Genomic DNA, 21,845 nt, shown 5'->3' with positions numbered 1-21,845 from the left:
TCATATCGCTTCTGCCTAAGCCCCTTTTTGTGAGTTGAAGGGAAAAAAATTAGTGTATAAATAAGAAAAGAGGTTATAAAGTAACTATTAATGCTGCCTCAGCTTATATGTGAATTTCATCTTTGGGCACTTGTTCTCAAGACAGAAATAGTTTTGGGTTTGGGAGGAGACAAAACAATAAGAGTTTTGTAGGAACTCTGAAAGTTGACACATAATATTAATTTTCAAAAGGAAATGGGCATGTCTGCAATAAATGAGTGAAAGCAAATGGAAAAGTCTAATCATAAGTGCAGTCTCTCCTAGTAACACAAAACTAGGATTTTTATTGATTTATTATATTTATAGAACAGCCATGATAAATGCAATGCAGAAGGATCCCAAGATGGGCTCCCACCAGTGAGCTCACTGGATCCAGTCCTGCTTAGCTTGAGCAAGGTGGTTGCCTTCAGACAACATTGAAAGCAGGTTCTCAGAAGAGGGTCAGCCAACATGGTGCCCTCCAGATGTTGTTGGACTACAACTCCCATAATTTCTGATCACTGGCCATGTTGGTTTGGGCTGATGACAGTTGGAGTCCAACAACATGTGGAGGGCATCATGTTGGTTGCTTTAGATGCTGTGGTGGCACCCAGGTTCCAGACAAACTTTGTTCATTAATGTCCCATGTTTTCCCCACAGTGGATGAGGCAATTGTATTCAAGCATGCCAACAGCTACTGCTTGCCGCAAGCTAATGTATTGGGGCCAACTTGGATGCCACCCTCTCTGCAATAACGAGTTTCAAAATCTTAGTAGTGCAGGGCAGAAATGGAAAAGCTGAGCAAGGACAGCAGCTGACAGCTAAATCCAAGCTGCAGCATCACACGTAAAAAAAAAATGGATTTATTTTAAAGAAATTAGAATCAAAGCAGATTCACACATACTGTATACAGTAAAAGAATATATTTCAAAATCTGACCAAGAACCCAGTATCCTGATTGTACATTCTTATAATTCATCCTAGGTTCTTAGGGTGAAGGGTGGGATCATCACCATCACCATAGTAATGATATCTGTCAATTTTGGTTTGCAAGGCTGATTCTGATAAGGATCTTACCTGTGGAGTCAAAAAGGTTCCCTACCCCTGAAGTAAATGGAAGCAGTCAGGGTTTTAAAGAACCATTGTGAGTATAGACCTGGTAGCCAATCCAATAAATGATTACATTTCTGGGATAGTATTAGGATGCTGGTCCTACTCGGAGAAGATCCATTGCATTTTAATGGCTATGACTCATTTAGGTCTGTTAACTTTGATGGGTTTACTCTGAGTAGGACTTTGTTAAATGCAACCCCTAGTCTTTGTTTTTTTTTTAAATAACTTACTGTCATTGAACCGAAAGAAGCAGATTGTGATGAAACTACACCCTGTTGCTCCTCATTCCTTGTATTGTATTGCCTACCGGTAACTGGTTTTAGAGAGAACCCACCCTGCACACTGAATTGCTGAAACATGTTGACTACATTTTTCTTTAACATATAAAAGGATACCTATTTGTTTCCTTGCTGGAGTTGTTCCATGGACCTAACATGGTGTAGCTTGTGCTCACCTTAAAATATTTGGCTATGGTATTGTATCACAGCCTTGATGTGCCCTTTGTGGGTGGGAAAGTGTACCTTATTAGGCAGGAATCATGAAAAGCTTGTCAAGACGGGAGGATAGAATTGCAAGTTTTGATATGCCCATGTGGATGAATACCCTTCCAACGTATCTTGGAGCTGGCAGGTGCTTCACGCTTTGCTTCCACAAAGTAATGATAAACAATGTGACATCATTATTCCACCTAACACTATTTATTTTTACCTTTTTTGGTGAGTATATCAAACAAAAGACTACTAATGCAGGAAAACACCCGTCTAATACTTTGGATTGGTTCAGAATTGTGAGGTGCAGGCTTAAAGTATATTTTTCCCTTGTAATGTTTGTCTCCACCCAAATGGTCCAACTGCGGGGTGTGTGTGTGCGTGCGTGTGTTCTTATGCAATGATTTTTCTCAGAATGTTGAGAGTAATTCTGTTCATTGTGTTATAGCATTGGATATTACTCAGCAATTTCTGGAGGAACCTGATATTTTTTTTATTTTGAGACCTCTGTGCTATTTCTATTTGTAGTTAGTATTCCTTTTTCTTCTCTGGTATGTTGATGGTTCCACCCCCCCCACCTTATTTGTTAGCTAGTCAAATGATGTATTCTTGGGTACCGTAGGTTGAAGCACCTGCAACTCCATCTCAAATACTAGTTGCATTTGTAATTAGTCAATTATCTTTGACTATAAAGAGAAGGATTTATATTTTTCCTGCTTCATGCAGATACAAGACAGTATTGTTTTGTTCAGGAAGTTGCAATACACTTCATGTTCCTAAACAACTGAAGTTTAGTATGTTGTTTTGAATAACTCCTCCTGGTCTTATCTCTTCATGCTGCATCACTGGAAGTGTGTCTTTGGGTTATGTGTTTCTTCTTCATTCCTTATTTCACAGAGAAGGCAACGCCTGAATCAGGGGTTTCAATGTGTTTAAATAAATGTAAGATTTCCTAGTTTAGGTGCTAACTTTTTATGCATGTGCGAAAGTGTCTGAGCTCAAAAAGCTGCCCTGATTTTATCAACGCATAGAAGCAAGATCATATAAGGATTGTCTGAATACCCCCCATGTTTGCATACATTTCAGTTCTCCCTGCATTTCCTAAAAACACCTGTTTCTCCCACCTTGTGGTTTCAAAATGCCTACATTGCTTGCTTTGAAAATCGTTGTTGTTGTTGTTGTTGTTGTTGTTGTTGTTGTTGTTGTTGCATTTTAAGGGCCAGAGCTCACCACAGTTGCTGACTTTGGTTTCATAGCAAGTTACGGTAAATTTAATGCTGCATAGGAAGCTGAGGAGGAGGAAATATGAGGTAGAATGCCTGTGCCTGCATCTGGTTTCTGATCCTCCAGACCACTGAACCAGAACCAGTGCCTGGCAGACAGCCCCATACGCTACCTGCATCAGAAAGTGAGAAGTAAGCATGGTTCCTATTGCAAAGGATAGTGAAAGTGAATATTTCCTCCTTGAAATTTTGCATCTTCTCCTGCAATCTTCAAGCTACTCTTTTCAGCCAGATCTCTAGGGGGGATGTGTGTGTATGTGTGTGTGAATCATTTCTTTCTCCCTTGTTGCAGGGTGGGGAGTCCTTCTAGAAATTATAAATAGAAAGGCCATTTTCTATTCAAGCCCATGACAGAAAAATCTATAATGAATCTCTTGCAAACTTCTCTTTGAATTAGCTTGCAGATTGTGTACTGAAGGACAAGTATAGGACTCAGCTAAATTAGTGACCCTACATAGGCTTTTTATGCTTGCTAAAGCCGTAGTCAAAATGTCAGCTGTCCAGCTCAAACTCATCAGATATTGGCTTCAATTATGTTTCTTAATTGTTGGGAATCTGATTGAATTGACAGCAATCGTTGTTACCAAGACTTGCCTTTTCAGTTCTCCCTCCTGTAGTTCCAAGGACTTTGAGGCAGAGAGGTCAGTGCCCTTCAAGCAAAGCCCCATTTATTGTCCTTGACACACTACCTTCATGATAACTTCCAGCTGAGTCAATATTATTTGCAAACAAGCCTTGACATGTTGTTTTGATACATCTGGTGCTCTGTGTGTGTTATGTTTTATTTAAGCATTCCTGTTATGACCTGAGCTTTATCATAGCATAAAAGCTATGTATGCAAGTACTTAACAGTAGCGTTCTATCTCCTTGGTTTGGTATTAATTTTGTGTACTCTTCTTTTGCTGCCTACACTGTTCTATAGTTTGTATACAATGATATTTTAAATAAAGCTTGAACCATTTTAATATGCTAGGAGATGCGTTGGTTGGAAATGACTATACTTGTGCCTTGAGGTGATATTCACATGCTAAAGAGTCCCTTCACATTTTATATAGCACAACTCTTCTGAAAGACCCCCCCAAGGAGACAACGGGTGCAGAAAACTATTGCTGCTATGCTGCCATTGTCGAAACAAAGTAGGCACACTAATGTGCCATTCTGGAGGTCATAATTGAATCAAGTTTTCCACCACCTATATTTAGTACCAAATCTAAAACACTACAAATGAACACTTAACATATAAAATGCAGGGCTGGAGAGAGTGTAATTGAGTTACACCGTCACCCAGCTAACCATCACCATGCCTAGATGTTCAGATGAAAATAAATCTTCAGGGCCTTCTGAAAAGACTGCAGTGTAGCGAGGGATTCATCGGTGCAGATTTAGAGTGTGGAACTGCAGGAGTTATTCCATGGAACCCCAGAAATCTAGAGTTGGAAGAGACTCTGAGGGTTATGTAGTCCAACTTCCTGCAACCTGCACTTCCCCATCCAATTTGAAACCATACTGGACCCTGCTTAGCTTTGCAAATGTGCTAGCAGTTTTATTGCTGCACCACTAGGAGGCAGTCCACTGATTTATTCCTTGTGTTAGTGAACAACATTAGATAACATCCTGGATTAATAATTTGGGGTGGGGGAGCAGGCTGAGTTCTTTGCAGTAGTGGAGGAGAGTGTGGTTGGGTAGTGATTGAATCAACTGCCTGCGTTATTTCTGCATTGCACAGATGGACTATTGTAGGGATGAAGAACCTGTGGCCCACCAGATAAATGTTGGACTCCAGCTTCCATCAGCCTAAGACAGCATGACCAGTAGTCATGGATGATGGGAGATATAGTCCACAACATCTGGGGGGGGGCTGCAGGTTCCTCATCCTTGGTTTACTCATGAGAGCTAAACATGTCCATCAGCCACCAGGGGCAGGGCATTTTAATAGGCACATCACACCTGCAAATGTTAGAAACATCTGTGAACCTAAACCTCACAAGGAAATGGGCTGGCTCACCATGACAGTGAAATGAAAAAGAACTTCCTACTACCAAATCATCAAACTTATGTTTAATCAAGAACATGAGGTCAAGGTATGCAATCTGTGGTCAGGCTGATAGTCATGGGGCTGTCCCAACATGGGATGGGAAGATCATCAAAAGCCACTAGCCTTTGTCCTCTGCACAAAGTCCCATGTGTATACACAATCTCCTCACACATGACTTTTGGAATCACATGCGGACTGGGTAGAGCCAGATAACAAGGAGAAAGAAATCTCTGGTGTTCAGATCCCAAGGTTCTGACCAACATCCCGTCTCTCTCTTTATTTTCATACCCATAATAATGTGTGCCACTGTAAATGCATGTACTCCATGCAGTGATAATAGGGAATGCAGCCTTAAAATGAATTAAGCTTGCATCTGTGTTCTGAGGTTTGTCAAACATTTGACTCTCAACTGCTCATTGAATGATTGCTGTACTTCAGTTTAACAAATAGGTTAATTGCATTTCTGCTTAGGAATTTGGCTGTGCTTAATTATAAATGATGAGGAATTATTTCCATTTTTTAATTCTTAACAACCTGTTCTGTTTGAGCACAATTGCTGCACATTCAGTTTTATTCCTACCTGGTTGTATGGCCTGCTTTTAATTCTCCGTTCTTGGGGGCCGGGGGAGAAAAGGCAGTGCTCATTTTTAGAATTCAGTTGGGATTTGGGTGGTGATCCATCTGCACAGCCAGTTGAGATGAAGTATGAATATGTTATGAAGTGTGCTACAATTATTGAATCATATTCTCTCTCTCTCTCTCTCTCTCTCTCTCTCTCTCTCAGATCTCATTAATGGAGCCCAGGAACAGTGTGAATTGCCTCCCATGGATGGCTTCCCCCACTGTGAGGGCAAAATAAAAGTAAGACTAATTTCCTATTGCATTTATTTGTTGAGTGGACCAATGGTCTGATTTGATATAAGGCAGCTTCCTAGCCTGAAAAAGCCCCATATATAGAATGGTGTGTAGAACAGATCTTGGTCCACTTACATTGTGTGCACAGCAGTAAACCATATATTGATGCCTTGACTAACACTGAGGTTATTCTACATGTTCATGCATGAAATATTAACATGATGTAATAATTAATGGCCACAGCTGACTTTGCTGATCTCAGATGCTGCTTCCTACCAGTTCACCCATGTTATATATGTATGGTTGGTATTGTAGTTAGGCTTCAAAACCCCATATCTGTTGACTGTATGTGTGTGTTTTTTATCTTCTAGTGGATGAAAGATATGTGGCGATCTGATCCTTGTTACGCAAGTTACGGTGTGGATGGATCCACATGCTCCTTCTTTATTTACCTCAGTGAGGTCAGTAAATTTGTATTGCGACTGATATGTAGAGCTGTTGAAAAATCCCAATGACTGACTGGATTTTAAAATAAAATTTCAAGCATTAATCGTTTAGCACAATAAATAATAATTAACGCTAACCACAAGTTAACCCCATAGGCCCCATGATAGCGGGGAGAGGCAAAGTGGCTCGGTCCAGAGTTTTTTAGTAACCTTTAACTGCGATTTAGATTGGTGGGCAAAAAAGTAATTAGTCTTGCCCTTTGATATGCACACTGTATTGTTCTTATCATAGTCTGCATAATTATGACCAATAGGTTTCGTTTTTCCAGCAGTATGTTACCGTTTGTACTTTATAACACTTGTAAGATGGAAAATGTTTTTCCCCCCTTTATTTCTCTCCAGTATAACTCCCTACATATTCAAAGTACAGGCTGACTATGAGTTATCCTGGGTGAACTCTTAAATTTTGTTGCACTTTAAAGATTTGTTCCCTTTTAAGGAAGGTCTTTCCTTAATAGAATTTAACTGTCTTTGAATCATCAGCATTTCCTGCTGATGTAGCTAATGAAGAATGTAGAATTCTTCTTTTAAATTATTAAAATGCTATGTGCATACTGTGTGTCATAGTACTTCTCCCCCCCCCTCAAAATGGCATATTTATTCTCTCAGCTTTCAAGAGGTAATGAAAGGCCAAAACATATTCTTAGAGCAAGTTAGCTTGTTAATATCTCCCTCACCTCAGGAGGTATCATAGTGTTTCCTGGCATGTGTCAGTGAGTATTACCGGTATCTTTTTATAGACATGCTAATTAAGCTCAATATAGATGATGGAACAAATACAGTTCACAAGAGAATACCAGCAAAGGAGTGCCATAACTTGGGTGAAAACAGATTTTTAGAAGATCAGTACATCCAGTATTGGTGGCTATTGATCAGCTTGTGGCTTAACTTCTAAACTGTTGCTTATTAGATTTACAGTCTATCTTACTACAGTGGTACCTTGGGTTACATATGCTTCAGGTTACATACACTTTAGGTTACAGACTCCGCTAACCCAGAAATATTACCTTGGGTTAAGAACTTTGCTTCAGGATAAGAACAGAAATCGGGCGGCGGTGGCGCAGCAGCAGCGGGAGGCCCCATTAGCTAAAGTGGTGCTTCAGGTTAAGAACAGTTTCAGGTTAAGAACGGACCTCCGGAACGAATTAAGTACGTAACCAGAGGTACCACTGTAATAGGTTCTGGGTGAGTTAAAATGGTTTTAAGAAAGAGATGGAACATGCAGGCCCAGTGAACCTCAACTGTGGCTCTTGCTGTCATTTGTTGGCTACCAGCTTACACTGGGCAGCACACACTCTCACAATTAAAAGAAAATAAAAGCATTCTAGAACAGTTACAACACTGTAAAAAGATTCACAATTAAAAACACAATTTCATCCAGTGATCTCATGGTTGCCAGGTGTACAGTATTCTTTGGCCATTATTTAGGAATGTTTTCAAATTCCTCCTCACTATGATGCACCTCACTAGAGGAGGGCATTCCACAAATGGGGAACCACCAATGAAAAGGCCCTTTTACATGTCAGTGCCAACCAAGCAGCCCCTATTGGTGGCATCAACAGTAAGTATGTAATCATACTAAGGGTGTTTGATACTAAGGAAAGAACTCTTTTAGGTACAGTGGTACCTCGGGTTACATACGCCTCAGGTTACACACTCCGCTAACCCAGAAATAGTGCTTCAGGTTAAGAACTTTGCTTCAGGATGAGAACAGAAATCGTGCTCCGGCAGCGTGGCAGCAGCAGGAGGCCCCATTAGCTAAAGTGGTGCTTCAGGTTAAGAACAGTTTTAGGTTAAGAACGGACCTCCGAACGAATAGTACTTAACCCAAGGTACCACTGTACTTGGATCCCAAGCCATTTAGGGTTGCATATGCTAAGACTAACACATTGAATTAGGCCCAGTAGCTCCCTGGCAGCCAGTGCAATACTGTACTTTCATGACCTGTGACACATCGTCCCATTGGGCTGCCATTGCCTTGTGATACTACTTATTAAGAGTACTGGGTTCCATTTATTTGGTGGTGGAAGCTGGTAGTCAACTATTGCATGAGGCTTCACTGTTCAACATCTATAAATATATCACACGCAAAGACTTTTGCGGGGATAATAGAAAGACAGAATTGCAGTGGAAAATTATTTTGAATATGTTCTTTTAGAGTGTAGGAGGAGCATATTCTCAACCAGTTCAGATCGGAGAGTAATTTTGCCTTTGCTCATCTCATTTTTCTAAAAAGCAAGGTGTTATGATAAGGCTATAAATATACAAGTTTGTCGAGCGAGTATTTTAACCTCATCAGTCACACTTTTTAGACTTACTGTATTTTCTATGTTGTGTATTGTTGAAAAGGTTTTCTTTACCAGAGTCCATGACCCAATTTTTAGAGTGATTGTAAGAACTGAAATCTGGGAGAGGTGCATATAAGTGTTCTGTGACACCTACAGTAGCATTGTATGACCTAACATGTTGGCTAGGGGAACGCCCTATATACTTTCATTTTGTGCAAGGCCATTATATACAACAGGTTAGAGCTATGCAGCCAATGGGGCAAAATGATGTTTATAACACCCAATTCACCACCAGTGCTCTCAGCCATCTTGTAAATGTTGATGGAGAAAAAAATGTCAAGGCCTGGTGATATACAGTGGTACCTCGGGTTAAGTACTTAATTCGTTCTGGAGCTCCGTTCTTAACCTGAAACTGTTCTTAACCTGAAGCACCACTTTAGCTAATGGGGCCTCCTGCTGCCACTGTGCCGCCGGAGCGCAATTTCTGTTCTCATTCTGAAGCAAAGTTCTTAAGCCGAGATACTATTTCTGGGTTAGTGGAGTCTGTAACCTGAAGCGTATGTAACCTGAAGCGTATGTAACCCGAGATACCACTGTATAATGATTTGTGTTTATCATGTCCTTCGCTTGACATATTAGGATGCTTCTGTATTTATGAAAAAATAGTGAATCTTAGATGTTCAAACACTCCAGAATTTAGGGAATTTATGAAGTACTTCATGTGGCATTTGTTACAGTACATAATTGTATAGAATTCATTGTGCTTCCCCGAAGAACAAATGATCCATGTTACTCATCAATCTGTTTTATGTTTAGTGAACAGCATACATAAAAGTCTTTGGGGGCGTTTCCTAAGAGGTTTCTTTTTGACAGCACATAAAACTAATATTGTTTGGTCATGGTATTAACCTTGAGCTTAAATTCAGCATACTTAATCCTGTGATTAATGTTATGATTAAGCTAAACAGCAAATTCTGAAAGCTTAAATATTTGTGAATGCAAGCATGAAATAAAATTCTAATAACCACTACAATGATGTGGATATATGAATTGTGTTGCTTGCTAAAGATAACCTGGAACTGGTGTCTCATAAAGTAATTTGTCAATAGGCAGTCTTCTTTTTGCAGCAGACTCTTCCCTGGTCTACCTTTCTATCTGATGCTCCAAAATCATGGAGCATTATTTCTTCAGGCATCCTCTCAGAGATTGATGTAAGAGTCTTTCTCAACACAATTTGATCTTTAAATCATTCATCATAATTTTCAACTAGAGTTCTAGACATGCATATTCTGCAATAAGGAATGCAGTAGTTTCAGTAAGGAATGAGAACAGTACCAAAAAAAGAGAATTGGGTTTTGGGGGGGTGGATAGAAGAATGTATGCACTTTAGCTTAGTAATTCACCATGGGTGGGAGCTATTTTTCTCCAATGACTTCTGACGAGGAGATTCTGCTTAAAATGTGCAGTTGTTCCTCAGTATGTAGCATGGTGCTGCTTCACAGAAACGGTGAAGTACCTCTGCTGCAAGACAAAACTATAAAGTTGCCTGTGAAGAAGCTTGCTTGGTTATAGTGTGCCATTGGTTAAAATTCTGATTGCTGATGACAGTTAAATCCTACCATCCCTCTGGCTGTTCTTTCTATCAGAATTAGGCAGTAGAGATTCTGACATGGTCAGAAGCATTTCTTTATTCATCTAATTATTCCTCCCGCCCCCCATATAGAATAGTACTAACAAAAAGGCTGTCTTTTTTTGGATTAAATTCTGAACTATAGCCTACTTTAAATCACAGAGTGTTAGTCCTGTCCTAGGACTAATAGCAATTTGGGGAGGGGGTGTGTTTTTTTCAGCACAATGGTGCAGGAGGAAAGGGTTGACCATGGGCACAGTGGAATCCTAATCAGACCTCCTTGCACTTTCCATTTCTATTTTAACAACAATAACAAAACATTAATGAAAGTAATGAACCATGGTAGAGTTATGGGCGATTTGGCACATGGACTCAAACTCTTTTGACTGGTAAGTTATTAACTCCTCTGCTAGCACTGAAGATTTTGGTGAGTGGCAAAGGTTTTGGCCTTTTTTTTGTAGTGAATCATTTTTAAGTGTTATAGGTTCCTTATCACTGGAACACTCATTTTTGGACTGTAGAAAAGTATTTGCTGTTATGCATCCCACGTGTTTTTGGATGCCAATGTGCATTGGGATTAGTACCACCAGGAAATCCATTACGATAGGGGAATGGATTTATGGCATCCTGTGTTCTCATATATTCATTGTTGTTGGCATCCGTCCGTCTCGAGGGACAATGTAAGGGAAGTGTTGCCTTCTGTGGATATCGGTGTTCCTTCTACTAAATAAATAAAGTCTTAATGTCACAGTTTTTTATTTATTATTGACTCGTGTTGTGCTTTATTCTTGCATAATGATTTAAACACATTTTTCTCCATGTGCCAGCTGTCCTGTTGTGCTGAGCACTCCAATTTTCTCATAGCAACTTCTTCAGGGTTGTTTCATACAATACGTATATGATATGTTGAAGATTTGATCAGTTAATGAAAGAGAGCCAGTTTATTGAAGAGGCCAAAGATAGGACTTTTAATAGCCAATCTGTTTTCGTCGTCTTTTGAAAATGCTATTGCTGTTGCTATGATATCTTCAAAGAAGTGCCTCTTTTTTGGTTTGTCGCCTGCTGACCTTGTGCTGTTTTGTTATGGCTACCAGCAAATGAGAATGGAATCGCATCAAGGATATAGTTGAATGAACATCTTGCTTGATGCATCTGAAGCTGTGCCTAACAAAAGATCCCTATATCTGCAGGTTGAAAACTGGTGTCCTCGTTTACCCTGGAGAGCAAAAAATCCTAATGAAGAAACTGATCAAAAGATGATGGTAAGGAGTATGTCTCAAAGCTTTCAAAATGGTTAACAAAGTGGGCCTTGGAGTTACCTTAAGTTCAGCTTTCTGTGTAGGGAGAAAAAACCAAAAACAAATCTTGGGCCATAAAGTAAACCCTAAACCGTCTGAATGCCTAGTAATTCTGGTCCTAATCTCACACACTTGCTTTTTCTTGCCATTCTTTTGGAAACATGCATTTGTTGGACATACTTAGAAGTTAATACACGATTTTTAGATACTACAGCAAATATTTGGAAGCATACTTTTTATATTGCAGGTAGGTCTATTCAGTCAGCAGACATATTTGGTGTAATGTATGAAATGACCAAAGTAATATGGGGGGAGGGGAGAACACACATGATGAGCTCAATTATCACACAGATAATATCTGAGAGCTTACTTTCCATTTCCCAACTTTGTGAGTTTGAATTTTGGAATATCTGTATGCATTTTTTAAATAAATGAAGTGGAATGACACTGTGCCTCACACATCCACACACTTTAGAGAGATTTCCTATTAGGGGGAAAAAAAATCATTTTTGCAATATCACTTTTAAAACTTTTCTGTTTAATTGAAGGCCGAAATCAGAACGAATTTTGAATTGCTATACAAAATGATGTCCAGGCACGAAGAGTTCCGGTGGATGATGCTACGAATAAGAAGGATGGCAGACACTTGGATAGAAGCAATTAAATCACTTGCTGAAGAACAAAACCTGGAGAGGAGAAAACGAAAAAAAGTGAGTTCTGCTCCAAGGCAGCAATACCATTTACATTGCTTCATCTAGAAAACTGCCCCATTAGCTCTAAGTGTCGAGTAGGAGTTGGTTCAATATACTTGCCATATGTCAGTATACCTCTTTGTAGGTCAGAGAAAAAGAGAGAGGTAACTAAGCTAGCAATTCAAAATGCTTCCAAATGGTGACACTTAAGTAGGTAGTGTAGGCTAACTAAAAACCAGTTACAATTCTCTGCCAGTGGGATTTTAATCCAATTAAAAACATGAATCCAAGGAAAGGAGCATTTTGAGGATAAAGGTAAAGTAGTATCTGAATAACTTTGATTCTGGATGGACAGATATTGACTTGCAATCTCTCCATGGTGTTAAGGGCCCAATATAAGCTGATTTCAAATGTCAGACCCTCCAAGTATCCCTATTTTCCAGGGACAGTCCAGGATTTACAGAAGCCGTCCTGGTTTCTGATTTGATCCTGAAATGTCCTGCTTTTCTTTAGGATGTCCTTATTTTCATTGGATAAATGTTGGAGGGTATGGAGTTATGTGACCCCTGAGCCAAGGAGATAAGTAACTATGCAACCTTTAGAAGACATCTGAAGGCATCCCTGTATAGGGAATTTTTTAAATGTTTGTTATATTTTTATATATGTTGTAAGCTGCCAGAGTGGCTGCGGCAACCCAGTCAGATGGGTGGAGCATCATGATGATGATGATGATGATGATTAAATAGGACATCCCTATTTTCATCACAGAGAAAATAGTTGGAGACTATGAAATATTGGCATCATGTATGGAATACCTTTATTTTAATCCAGGTGTCTGGAGTTAGAATTATACCCCGGGTGCACTTTTTCATTGCAGAATTTATCAACAATGTAGTCCTTCTAGGACTAAAAAGGAGCCACATACTATTTACAGTTTTCTATCTGTGCACAAAAAGCATCTGGGACACAAAATATCCTAAGAAAACCAATTGTATTTTATATGTGGGGTGCTTTTTTGGCCTTGCAAATACAATAATTTGGGGTGTGATTTTCCTAGTCATCACAGAATCATGGAGTTTGATGAGACCATGAGGATTGTTTTTATCCAGCTCCCTGCAATGCAGAAATATTTTGCCCTATGTGGGGCTCGGACCCACATCCCTGTGATCCAACCAGGTTATAATAATAATAATAATTTATTATTTATACCCCATCCATCTGGCTGAGTTTCCCCAGCCACTCTGGGCGGCTCCCATTCAAGTGTTAAAAACAATACAGCATTAAATATTAAAAACTTCCCTAAACAGGGCTGCCTTCAGATGTCTTTTAAAGATAGGATAGCTGCTTATTTCCTACACATCTGAGGGGAGGGTGTTCCACAGGGTGGGAGCCACTACCGAGAAGGCCCTCTGTCTGGTTGGTACAGGTTTATGGTGAGATGGTGATTTTTGATTTTATTACTCCAGCCACTGTTAATATCCTGGCATTTTTAAAAAGTCCCATGGTTTTTTCAAACAAAAACTGATTCAGGAAAAACATTCATTCATTCTTCTGGCACCAGCCCACATGGCTCTTTTTGGGGACATCTTACAACCCCAAGTTTCACTCCAGTTTTGCTTGGGATATAAAAATGTCCCTCGAAACTATTTGTGTTATGCCTTTCAGTGGTCTGAGTCAGTGATAATGTGAAAGCATTTTTGGCAGTCTCCTTTTGGCCATAAGGAAATAATTTAATTTTCTCACAGGGTACCTCACAGATAACCTCTTGTTATTGTAATGAGAATAATTGGGGTTAAATCACATTAGAAGTAACTGGTACTAATATAATTGGCACCATCAGATCAGAAGGGGTCCTGTACCAGCAGTTAAACCAGAGAGTATTTATTCTGGATACACATTTTAAAAAAACAAAACAAAAAACAACCCACACATTAGATTGTGCAGAACATGGACTAACCTTCAGGGATTATATAATTGGAAACTAAATGATATATCCTAACCGTGAATACAGAATTTGAAGAGAAACTGAAACCTGCAACAACCTACCAGACTCAGAGGAATCACATTTGAGATGTAACATCAAATGAATGACCAATAAAAAACCTTAAATATAGTGTATTGCTTTTTGTTCTTGACTGTGTACTGGGTTCTGCAAACAGCTAAGGGACTAAGGGCTTTGGGTTGTATGTGTATACATACTTACAGGCAGGGAAGCCCACAACAGTGCACATTAGAAGATTCTCTAATCATCATTAGATTAGAGAATTAACTGCCTGTTAATATTAGACAGGCACCTTCGTTGTACTGTTTGTTTTTTGTGCCTTCTAAAACCTTTTTTCCCACCAGCAGGCCTCCCTAGAAATGTAATTTGATCATATGCATTTGTTCTCAGAACTGTTGCTCTTATCTATATTTTGATAATTGTATTGTGTTTACTGTTTTCAAAGTTTATTTTATTGCTATATTGAATTGGTATTTTGTATGTTTTATGTGAATCTCTTAAGAGACTGCGATTTAGTGGTATTTGAATTTTGCTGGCTAAATAAATGATACTGCTGAGACAGTAGCCCTGTTCATGTTTCACTCTTGCACAGGGCATAAATGTTTAGGGAGTGGGGAGTGGCTCACTTTTAGTTCCACTATCTTACTGGTTCTGTAAGGGGAAAATACCACTGTATGAGCACATTTGCAGGAGCTCCATGTAGTCTGAGAACCTAATTGTGGTGTGGGTGTGGGTGTGCACCAACCAGTGGCGTAGCATGGGTTGCCTAGGGCAAGGCAAGTATCCTTGCAGCTGTGATGCCTGTGAGCATCAAGCAGGATGGGGGTTTGGTCAGGAGCGGGTATCTTTCAAAAGCCCGTGCAGAGGGAACCTGAGCAACTGGCCATCACCAGTTCTGTGTGAGGCAGAGGGCATGCTATTATTATTATTATTATTATTATTATTATTATTATTATTATTATTATTACTTTCTTTTTATCTTATGAAATTTTGCACCCAGGGCAATTTCCCCCATTGCCCCGCCCATGCTACGCCACAGGTCCCAGCTGTGCAAATCCCCAGCTCACAAACAAGAAGCTTGCACATGCTTCTCACACAAAAGTGAGGCCTTGCTTCTCTCTCTGCACACTTCTGCCCACACGAGTAGGTCTGAAGTAATTTCAATAATTGATGCTTTTAATGCATGACTTAATTCTCTTAGTTTCTTTTCCTTTTGCATTGTGCCTGTGAGTCTGTGGCTGAGGAGTATCTTGTGTGTGTTTTTAACGTTCTGTAGATGCTGTAAATGAACAGCTCCATATGCTTAGAAAATACTACGTGTTTTATAAGTGATTGAAATAATTAAGTACAAATATTTAATATGCTATGTTGTAGCAATTGGGGCTATTGATGTAAAATGATGTTATAGTTAAACCCTCTGTTCAATATATATCCAGTACTGAATACTTACATTTCAGCTTTCTTTTTCAGGTCCTTGTTCATCTGGGACTCCTCACAAAAGAATCTGGATTCAAGATTGCAGAAAATGCCTTTAGTGGTGGCCCACTTGGTGAATTAGTCCAGTGGAGTGATTTAATTACATCTCTCTATTTACTGGGCCATGACATTAGGATTTCAGCTTCATTGGCAGAGCTCAAGGAGTAAGGAGATTATTTTCCACTTTGAAACTTGAGTACCAAAAAAAAAAACCCTTCCTTTAACTGCAAACTCTCTTGAAGCCTTTATTCTACAGCCTATAATTTTGTGAAGAGGAAAATGAAAGTGATAATTCACTAAACAGATGATAAGTAGATTATTTTCATAAGCTAAATATGTGCACCATGAAAAGCATAATATGTTTTCATTGTCACTGCTTCCTCCTTAGGCTTCATAAATGAATGCTGGAAAATTCAGAACTAAGCAGTTCTATTCTCTGCCATTACAGGTGTGCTAGACATCTGCAGCAAGAGAAATGTGTTCTAATTTGTTACCTCTTTTTCTTAAATAACCTTTATTTCCAACATGAATCTGTTTATCAGCAAATTAGATTGGTTGTGGTTAATTTGTGTGAAAGCCATCGTTTTGTTCAGACAGGTTTTGGATTTTGAGCTGTTTTCTGAAGATCCTGTTCTTCAGCATGCGACCCATAATTTCCAAATTATTTCATTGGATATACATTGAGAATTAAGCCCATGGTTATACTGTATTGTGCTGGGGGTGATGTTTAATAGCACAGGTGGTGGTACAGCAAGCCCACAACATGCACACTTAATTTGTTTGCATTCAGCCTTATGCTCTTGGCAAAAAAAATGCAAACAAATAATAAAAGATAAAAGCAGGCAGAAAGGAGGCAGGCTTCTAGGAACAAAGGCAAACCCCACCCACTATGACATCTAACATGTTTTGACTATACGTGGTTTTAGGCGCATAGTTGTGGGGTGACTGTATTTGTATGTCAGAAACCGATGAGCTTTGATTTCAGGGCCCCAAAGAACTGTTCTGCTGTACCATATCTCAACTCAATAAGCCTGAAAGACTTCTCTATTATGTTTCCTTGTAAATTAAGCCAGAGAGTTAATGTATGGCAGCTAGTCCCGGAAGTGTGTGTGCTTGTATTTGTATAATATACATAAGCAGCCATGAATTAAAATGTTTACAATATGGGCTTAATGGATTAGTCATACTGTTTGGTGACACTCCTTTGGTACATGAATAGGCCCATTTGTGGAAAGAATTATGTGAGTTTAACGTAATAGGGTATCCCTATCTGTTTTAATCTGGTCTGGTTTCACTGTATTTCTGCCAGTGCAGTGAGCACATGTTTATGCTAAGGAAGTTATCAAGTGTTAACCCTGTTGTGGACATTTCTATGCATTAATACCTCTATCAGTAGTGCTGTTTGCTGAAATGTGAGACTAATGCGATTTCAAAATGAGACTAGCATAATTTCTCTGGAGATTGAGGATCTGGCAAGTTAGTTGCATCTGGAAAGACCAAATTTTTTGAGGCAAGCTTTTGTCTTAGTAGAGAGCCCACCAGGCCCCTCACTTTCCCGATATATAAAACCCCAGTAAGAAATTGGAAGCACATTGTAGCTCACCTACTACCAAATGGGGAAGAAGAGCTATTGCGCATGTGTACATCCATGTGCACACCCATACCATGGTAAGCTTGGGGATTTATTCCTCTTGCAGTGTTTCACAAGTATACAGTACACGGAGAATTGGCTTCTCTGAGACATGTAGTTCATAGAGGGAAAACAGAACCCAAGGTCATTTGTGAAGGTTACCTATCAGTATTGGATTGCTAGGCAGGAAATGGGGAGGGGGCACTCAAGGGTGTGGAATTCCTTATAGGGAAGATGCCCTCCAGCTCCAACCTATTCCATATCCTGCTTCCATTCCCTGACACAATATTCCACTTCATTCTAGTGGGGCTCCTGGAGAAGGCAGCAGTGAAGAGTAGAGGACACGAAAGCCATGTTGCACAAACCATATTTTTCACATTAGTCTTTGCCTGCACAATACAGTAAGCCATACTGCGGTTTTCTGGGACTCTGTGGATGTGCAGGTACAAGGAGAGTTGGTTGCAACCACTATGCTTTCTTCCTGGTCTTTTTTTAACTCCTCTGCTGAGCTAACCAACGATTTGGCTTAGCTTGTTTTCCAAACCCAAGTGCTGAGAACAAGCCTTGGCTGTAGCTCACAGTTAGCAAGGAAAGAGCCTAACCACAAGGCTAGGTTTTGATGACGCACTAAATCAAACCATGGCTTAAGATGGGATGAGTAAAGTGACTGTGAACTTCTCTCCAGGAATCCACATGTTCTCACAGTCCTGGTAAACCATAGTTTAACATATGGTGTTCTGTGAACCAGGCCAGCAAGATGTTAGATCAGCGCTGATAATTTGAGGGTTAGAATACTGCCTTGGTTAGGCTTTTGGAGTTGCAGTGACTCCTGCTCAGACACTGTTCTTCAAAAATCCTGTTGAGGCAATACATGCGCATACACACACACACATCGGTTTGTTAGTCATTCTGACTCTGGGAATGGAAAAATAAAAGCTCACTGTTAAGACTAAATTTATTTCATTCTTATGTATGAATGCAGGAATTCGGTGGAAATAAAGTTTTTCTTTTTTCTTACTATTAGGATTATGAAGAAGGTTGTTGGTAATAGATCTGGCTGCCCAACTCAAGGGGATAAAGTAGTGGAACTAATTTACATTGACATTGTTGGACTCACTCAGTTCAAGAAAACCCTTGGACCATCCTGGGTTCACTATCAGTAAGTATTCCTTTCTAAAGCAATTTATCAGAAGGAATTGTAGTTCCACATGTCTAGTGCATTTTTACAACTTTCTCCTCATTGTTCCTGATGTTGAATCTGAATTTTTAAACTAGCCCTATTTATGTGCTACTCTTCTATAGAGCATTCACATAAGGCCATGACGCCAGTGTCACATACCCAGGCTGTCCTCACATCTTGTGTGGACATCGGGGGAAAACTCCTGTGTATGAGTAGCTTCTTTTTCATAGGGGCTCTGTTCATTTGCACGTCTGTGCTCAACAAGCAGCCTTGCTCCTGCTTTAAAACACAAGTGCCCAACTTGTAAGAAATTGTATGACAGTAGCTTCCGTACCCCCTTATGTCCCTCAAGGCCAGAGCGTTGGGAGTCTCCCTTCAGTGAAGTGGAACTGGAAAATTCCTGGATATCAGGAGGATATATCTTGCACAGAGCAGAAATGTAATATTTTTTTCTTAAGACTAAGATTCCTGATTTATGCAAGCCTGAATCTGACTCTACTATGCAGTAGCTAATCCACTAATTGTTGTTTATATGCCACTGAAGAAGAAGTTTGAAATGCATCTGGCAATTGGAGTCACTACTTTTTGCAGATTAGATTTATTAATCTCTGTTTTGTTATCTGTTTTGTTTTTCAGTATTTGATTATGCATATCTGAAAGTATACTTAACCAAAATAAATTGCATTATTTTGCATTCTTCTTGCTTTTTAGTTGCTTTAGTTTTTTGTGGTCAGGGTCACTCAGGTGTATCTCCAGACTTTATTTTGGTGCACTGTGAACAAACCTTGTATTCATACCCGCCCTTCTCCCCACTGACACCCAATTACTTCCTCTTACAAACAATCCAGGGCTTGTTTTTCTATCCAGAGTGGTGAACTGAACTACAGTTTATACTTGCTCTTCCAAATCATGTTTTCAAATCAGCTTCAAGCTGTGGTTTGCCATTCTAGTTTGGAATGAAAGCATAATCCATATTTGGATGACTCAAATGTAATAGGCTTGCAGGAAAATGGAAGTAAATATTTTTTTCAGATGAGCAAGGAGAGTGTGCGTGTGTGTGCAAGCTTTATCACGTAACACCAAGCCACGGTTTGCAGTTGTAGCAGAACAGAGCCTGAAAAACATAATTGAAAATATGAACGGGGAACATATATTCACTCATTTTTCATTCATGTAGGTTTACATTGCCACTGGATTCCAAATTTTAGAAACTGAGCAGATTCTGATAGGAAGAAGATGGGAGGAAAAAATGTGCCTGACAAACTAAAACCTCATTGTTTTCCTTCTTCCTAGTTCATTAAATATATGAAATAACATGGATATGTCAACTTTTCTTTGCTGCTTTTCTTTACCAAATGGTTCAAATTGAAAAAAGGCTGTTTTTAGCATTTGAGGTAACTCAGTTAACTATTCATTTTGCAGCATGAACTGAGTAATGGAATAAAGTGCTTTGGAAAGCTATGGGCTCTGGAGGCATTTGTTGACAATGGGTTCCAACAATTTCTTGTCTTTTCAGTTCAGGAAGTTGAATTAGTGATCCTTTGGTTTTCTTTAAGCTTTCTGTTTTCCAGTTATTCTTTGGTACTCTATAAAGTGGAAGTCAGCAAAACACCTCCAAGTGGTATAGCAGTAAAACTGCTAGCACGTTTGCAATCTAAGTAGAGTCTGGTATGGTTTCAAATTGGATGGGGGACCAGGTGTTGAGATTCCTGTATTACAGGGGTTGGACTAGATGGCCCCTGGTATCCCTTTCAGTCCTATAGTTCTATGAAAAGTAGAGAAGAAGAAAACTTAACAGTAAAGCTACTTTAGGAATCACATTATATACCTTTTCTTAACTTTGGTTTACTTTCCTTCAAACATTATTTTTAAGAGTGCATCATATGCATAACAGTGCATTAAAACTTGACTTGGTGATTCATTTCTTTGTTATCAGTTTTACTGCAACGGGGAGAATAATAAATATTATGTAACCTGTCACTGTATTTCAGATAGTTAATTCAGCCTACTCATTTTGCTAATCCTTATCTTCCAAGAATCATCCCACGTCCTGCATTTGGCTTAAAACCAAATGCTTTTATTCAAATCCCACTCTCCTTTCCACAGTATAACCCAACAGCTTCCTTCTGCTGTATGATTTATTCTACTAAATAATACGTTTGGTTCCCGACAAGCACTTGATGTAATCAAAAAATAATTCTGCTGCTGTAAAATGTTTTCACTGAAAGCGGTTGACATAAAGCTTTGAATTTCAGCTACCCAGTGCAGACTTAGGGGACTTAGAATGTGGAAGTATCATGGATGCATAAAATAGAATGACAGAATTGTAGCATTGGAAGGGACACCAAGGGTCATCTAGTCCAACCCTCTGCAATACAGGAACTCAGCTAAAGCATCCATGACAGGTGGCCATCCAAACTCTGCTTAAAAACCTCCAAGGAAGGACAGTCCACTTCCCAAGGGAGTCTGATCCACTCTTCAACAGCTCTTATTGTCAGAAAATCCTTCTTTGTGTTTAATTTATTGCAACTCTTCTCTCCCCCCCCCCCACCTCTTGATCCCATCCCAACTCTGAAACTGCCTTTCAAATACTTTTTCTATCAAAACTTCTCAACAAAGTACTCCTAGGGCATTGTTGAGAAGTACTTCTAGGACACGTGCAAGTAAGAATAATAATACTTGGTATTTTGGGAGAATTTATGGCCCTTTATGGTGTAAATTGGCCCGTGGTGTTGCTATCAGAGGCAGATGTTTACCATATTTTCTTTGGCATAAATAACTATGAATAGTAACCATGCTGATTTCTTGACACATATCATGGTATTGCTTTTATTCTCGGTTATGCCAGAAATTTTTGTATCAGCTTTAGAAGGCATGGTCACCAATTACTAACCCTGTTGTTGCCTTCCTTTATCTTTGCACAGGTGCATGTTACGAGTGCTAGATTCATTTGGGACTGAACCAGAGTTTAACCATGCTCATTATGCCCAATCTAAAGGCCACAAAACTCCATGGGGAAAATGGAACCTTAACCCACAACAATTCTACACAATGTTTCGTAAGTTCAAGTTGTTTACAAAAGCAATTTGTGCTTTTCAGAATAGGAGTTAGCCCTCGGAGTCCTCCAAGTCAAGCTATTACATAAAAAAGAAGATATGTCCACATATTAAACTGTTTTTATAGGTCTGTAGTTATTTTGGTATCCTTCACTTTTAATATTACAAGTCTTTGAATATAATGAAAGGGTAAACATATATTCTAAGCACTTATTAAATGCTAGGGGCTGCATCCCTGCTCTCTTTGCTGGACCATCCCACCTACCCTTATCAACCCCCTCACCAAAGCCACCCC

At 39.4% G+C, this 21,845-nt stretch overlaps 1 protein-coding gene across 4 annotated transcripts in view; it reads left to right on the top strand.

Annotated features, from left to right (window-relative positions):
- Positions 1 to 21,845, top strand: part of MGAT5 (alpha-1,6-mannosylglycoprotein 6-beta-N-acetylglucosaminyltransferase) — a 122,776-nt gene that overhangs the window by 68,027 nt on the left and 32,904 nt on the right. For all 4 annotated transcript variants that reach the window (XR_014540974.1, XM_083582273.1, XM_083582274.1 and 1 more), the window contains exons 4-10: positions 5,722 to 5,798; positions 6,164 to 6,253; positions 11,407 to 11,478; positions 12,063 to 12,224; positions 15,679 to 15,848; positions 18,339 to 18,473; positions 21,419 to 21,552. Coding sequence is in view for 3 of the 4 variants with exons in the window: in XM_083582273.1 (XP_083438399.1) it covers positions 5,722 to 5,798; positions 6,164 to 6,253; positions 11,407 to 11,478; positions 12,063 to 12,224; positions 15,679 to 15,848; positions 18,339 to 18,473; positions 21,419 to 21,552 (840 nt within the window). In the remaining variant the exon portion in view is untranslated. The remainder of the gene's footprint in view (positions 1 to 5,721; positions 5,799 to 6,163; positions 6,254 to 11,406; positions 11,479 to 12,062; positions 12,225 to 15,678; positions 15,849 to 18,338; positions 18,474 to 21,418; positions 21,553 to 21,845) is intronic.

This window comes from Podarcis filfolensis (assembly GCF_964270895.1).
Source record: "Podarcis filfolensis genome assembly, chromosome: 1".
Classification (NCBI taxonomy): Eukaryota; Metazoa; Chordata; class Lepidosauria; order Squamata; family Lacertidae; genus Podarcis; species Podarcis filfolensis.
Note: the sequence above shows the minus strand (reverse complement) of the source record. Positions and strands in the feature narration are given on the sequence as shown.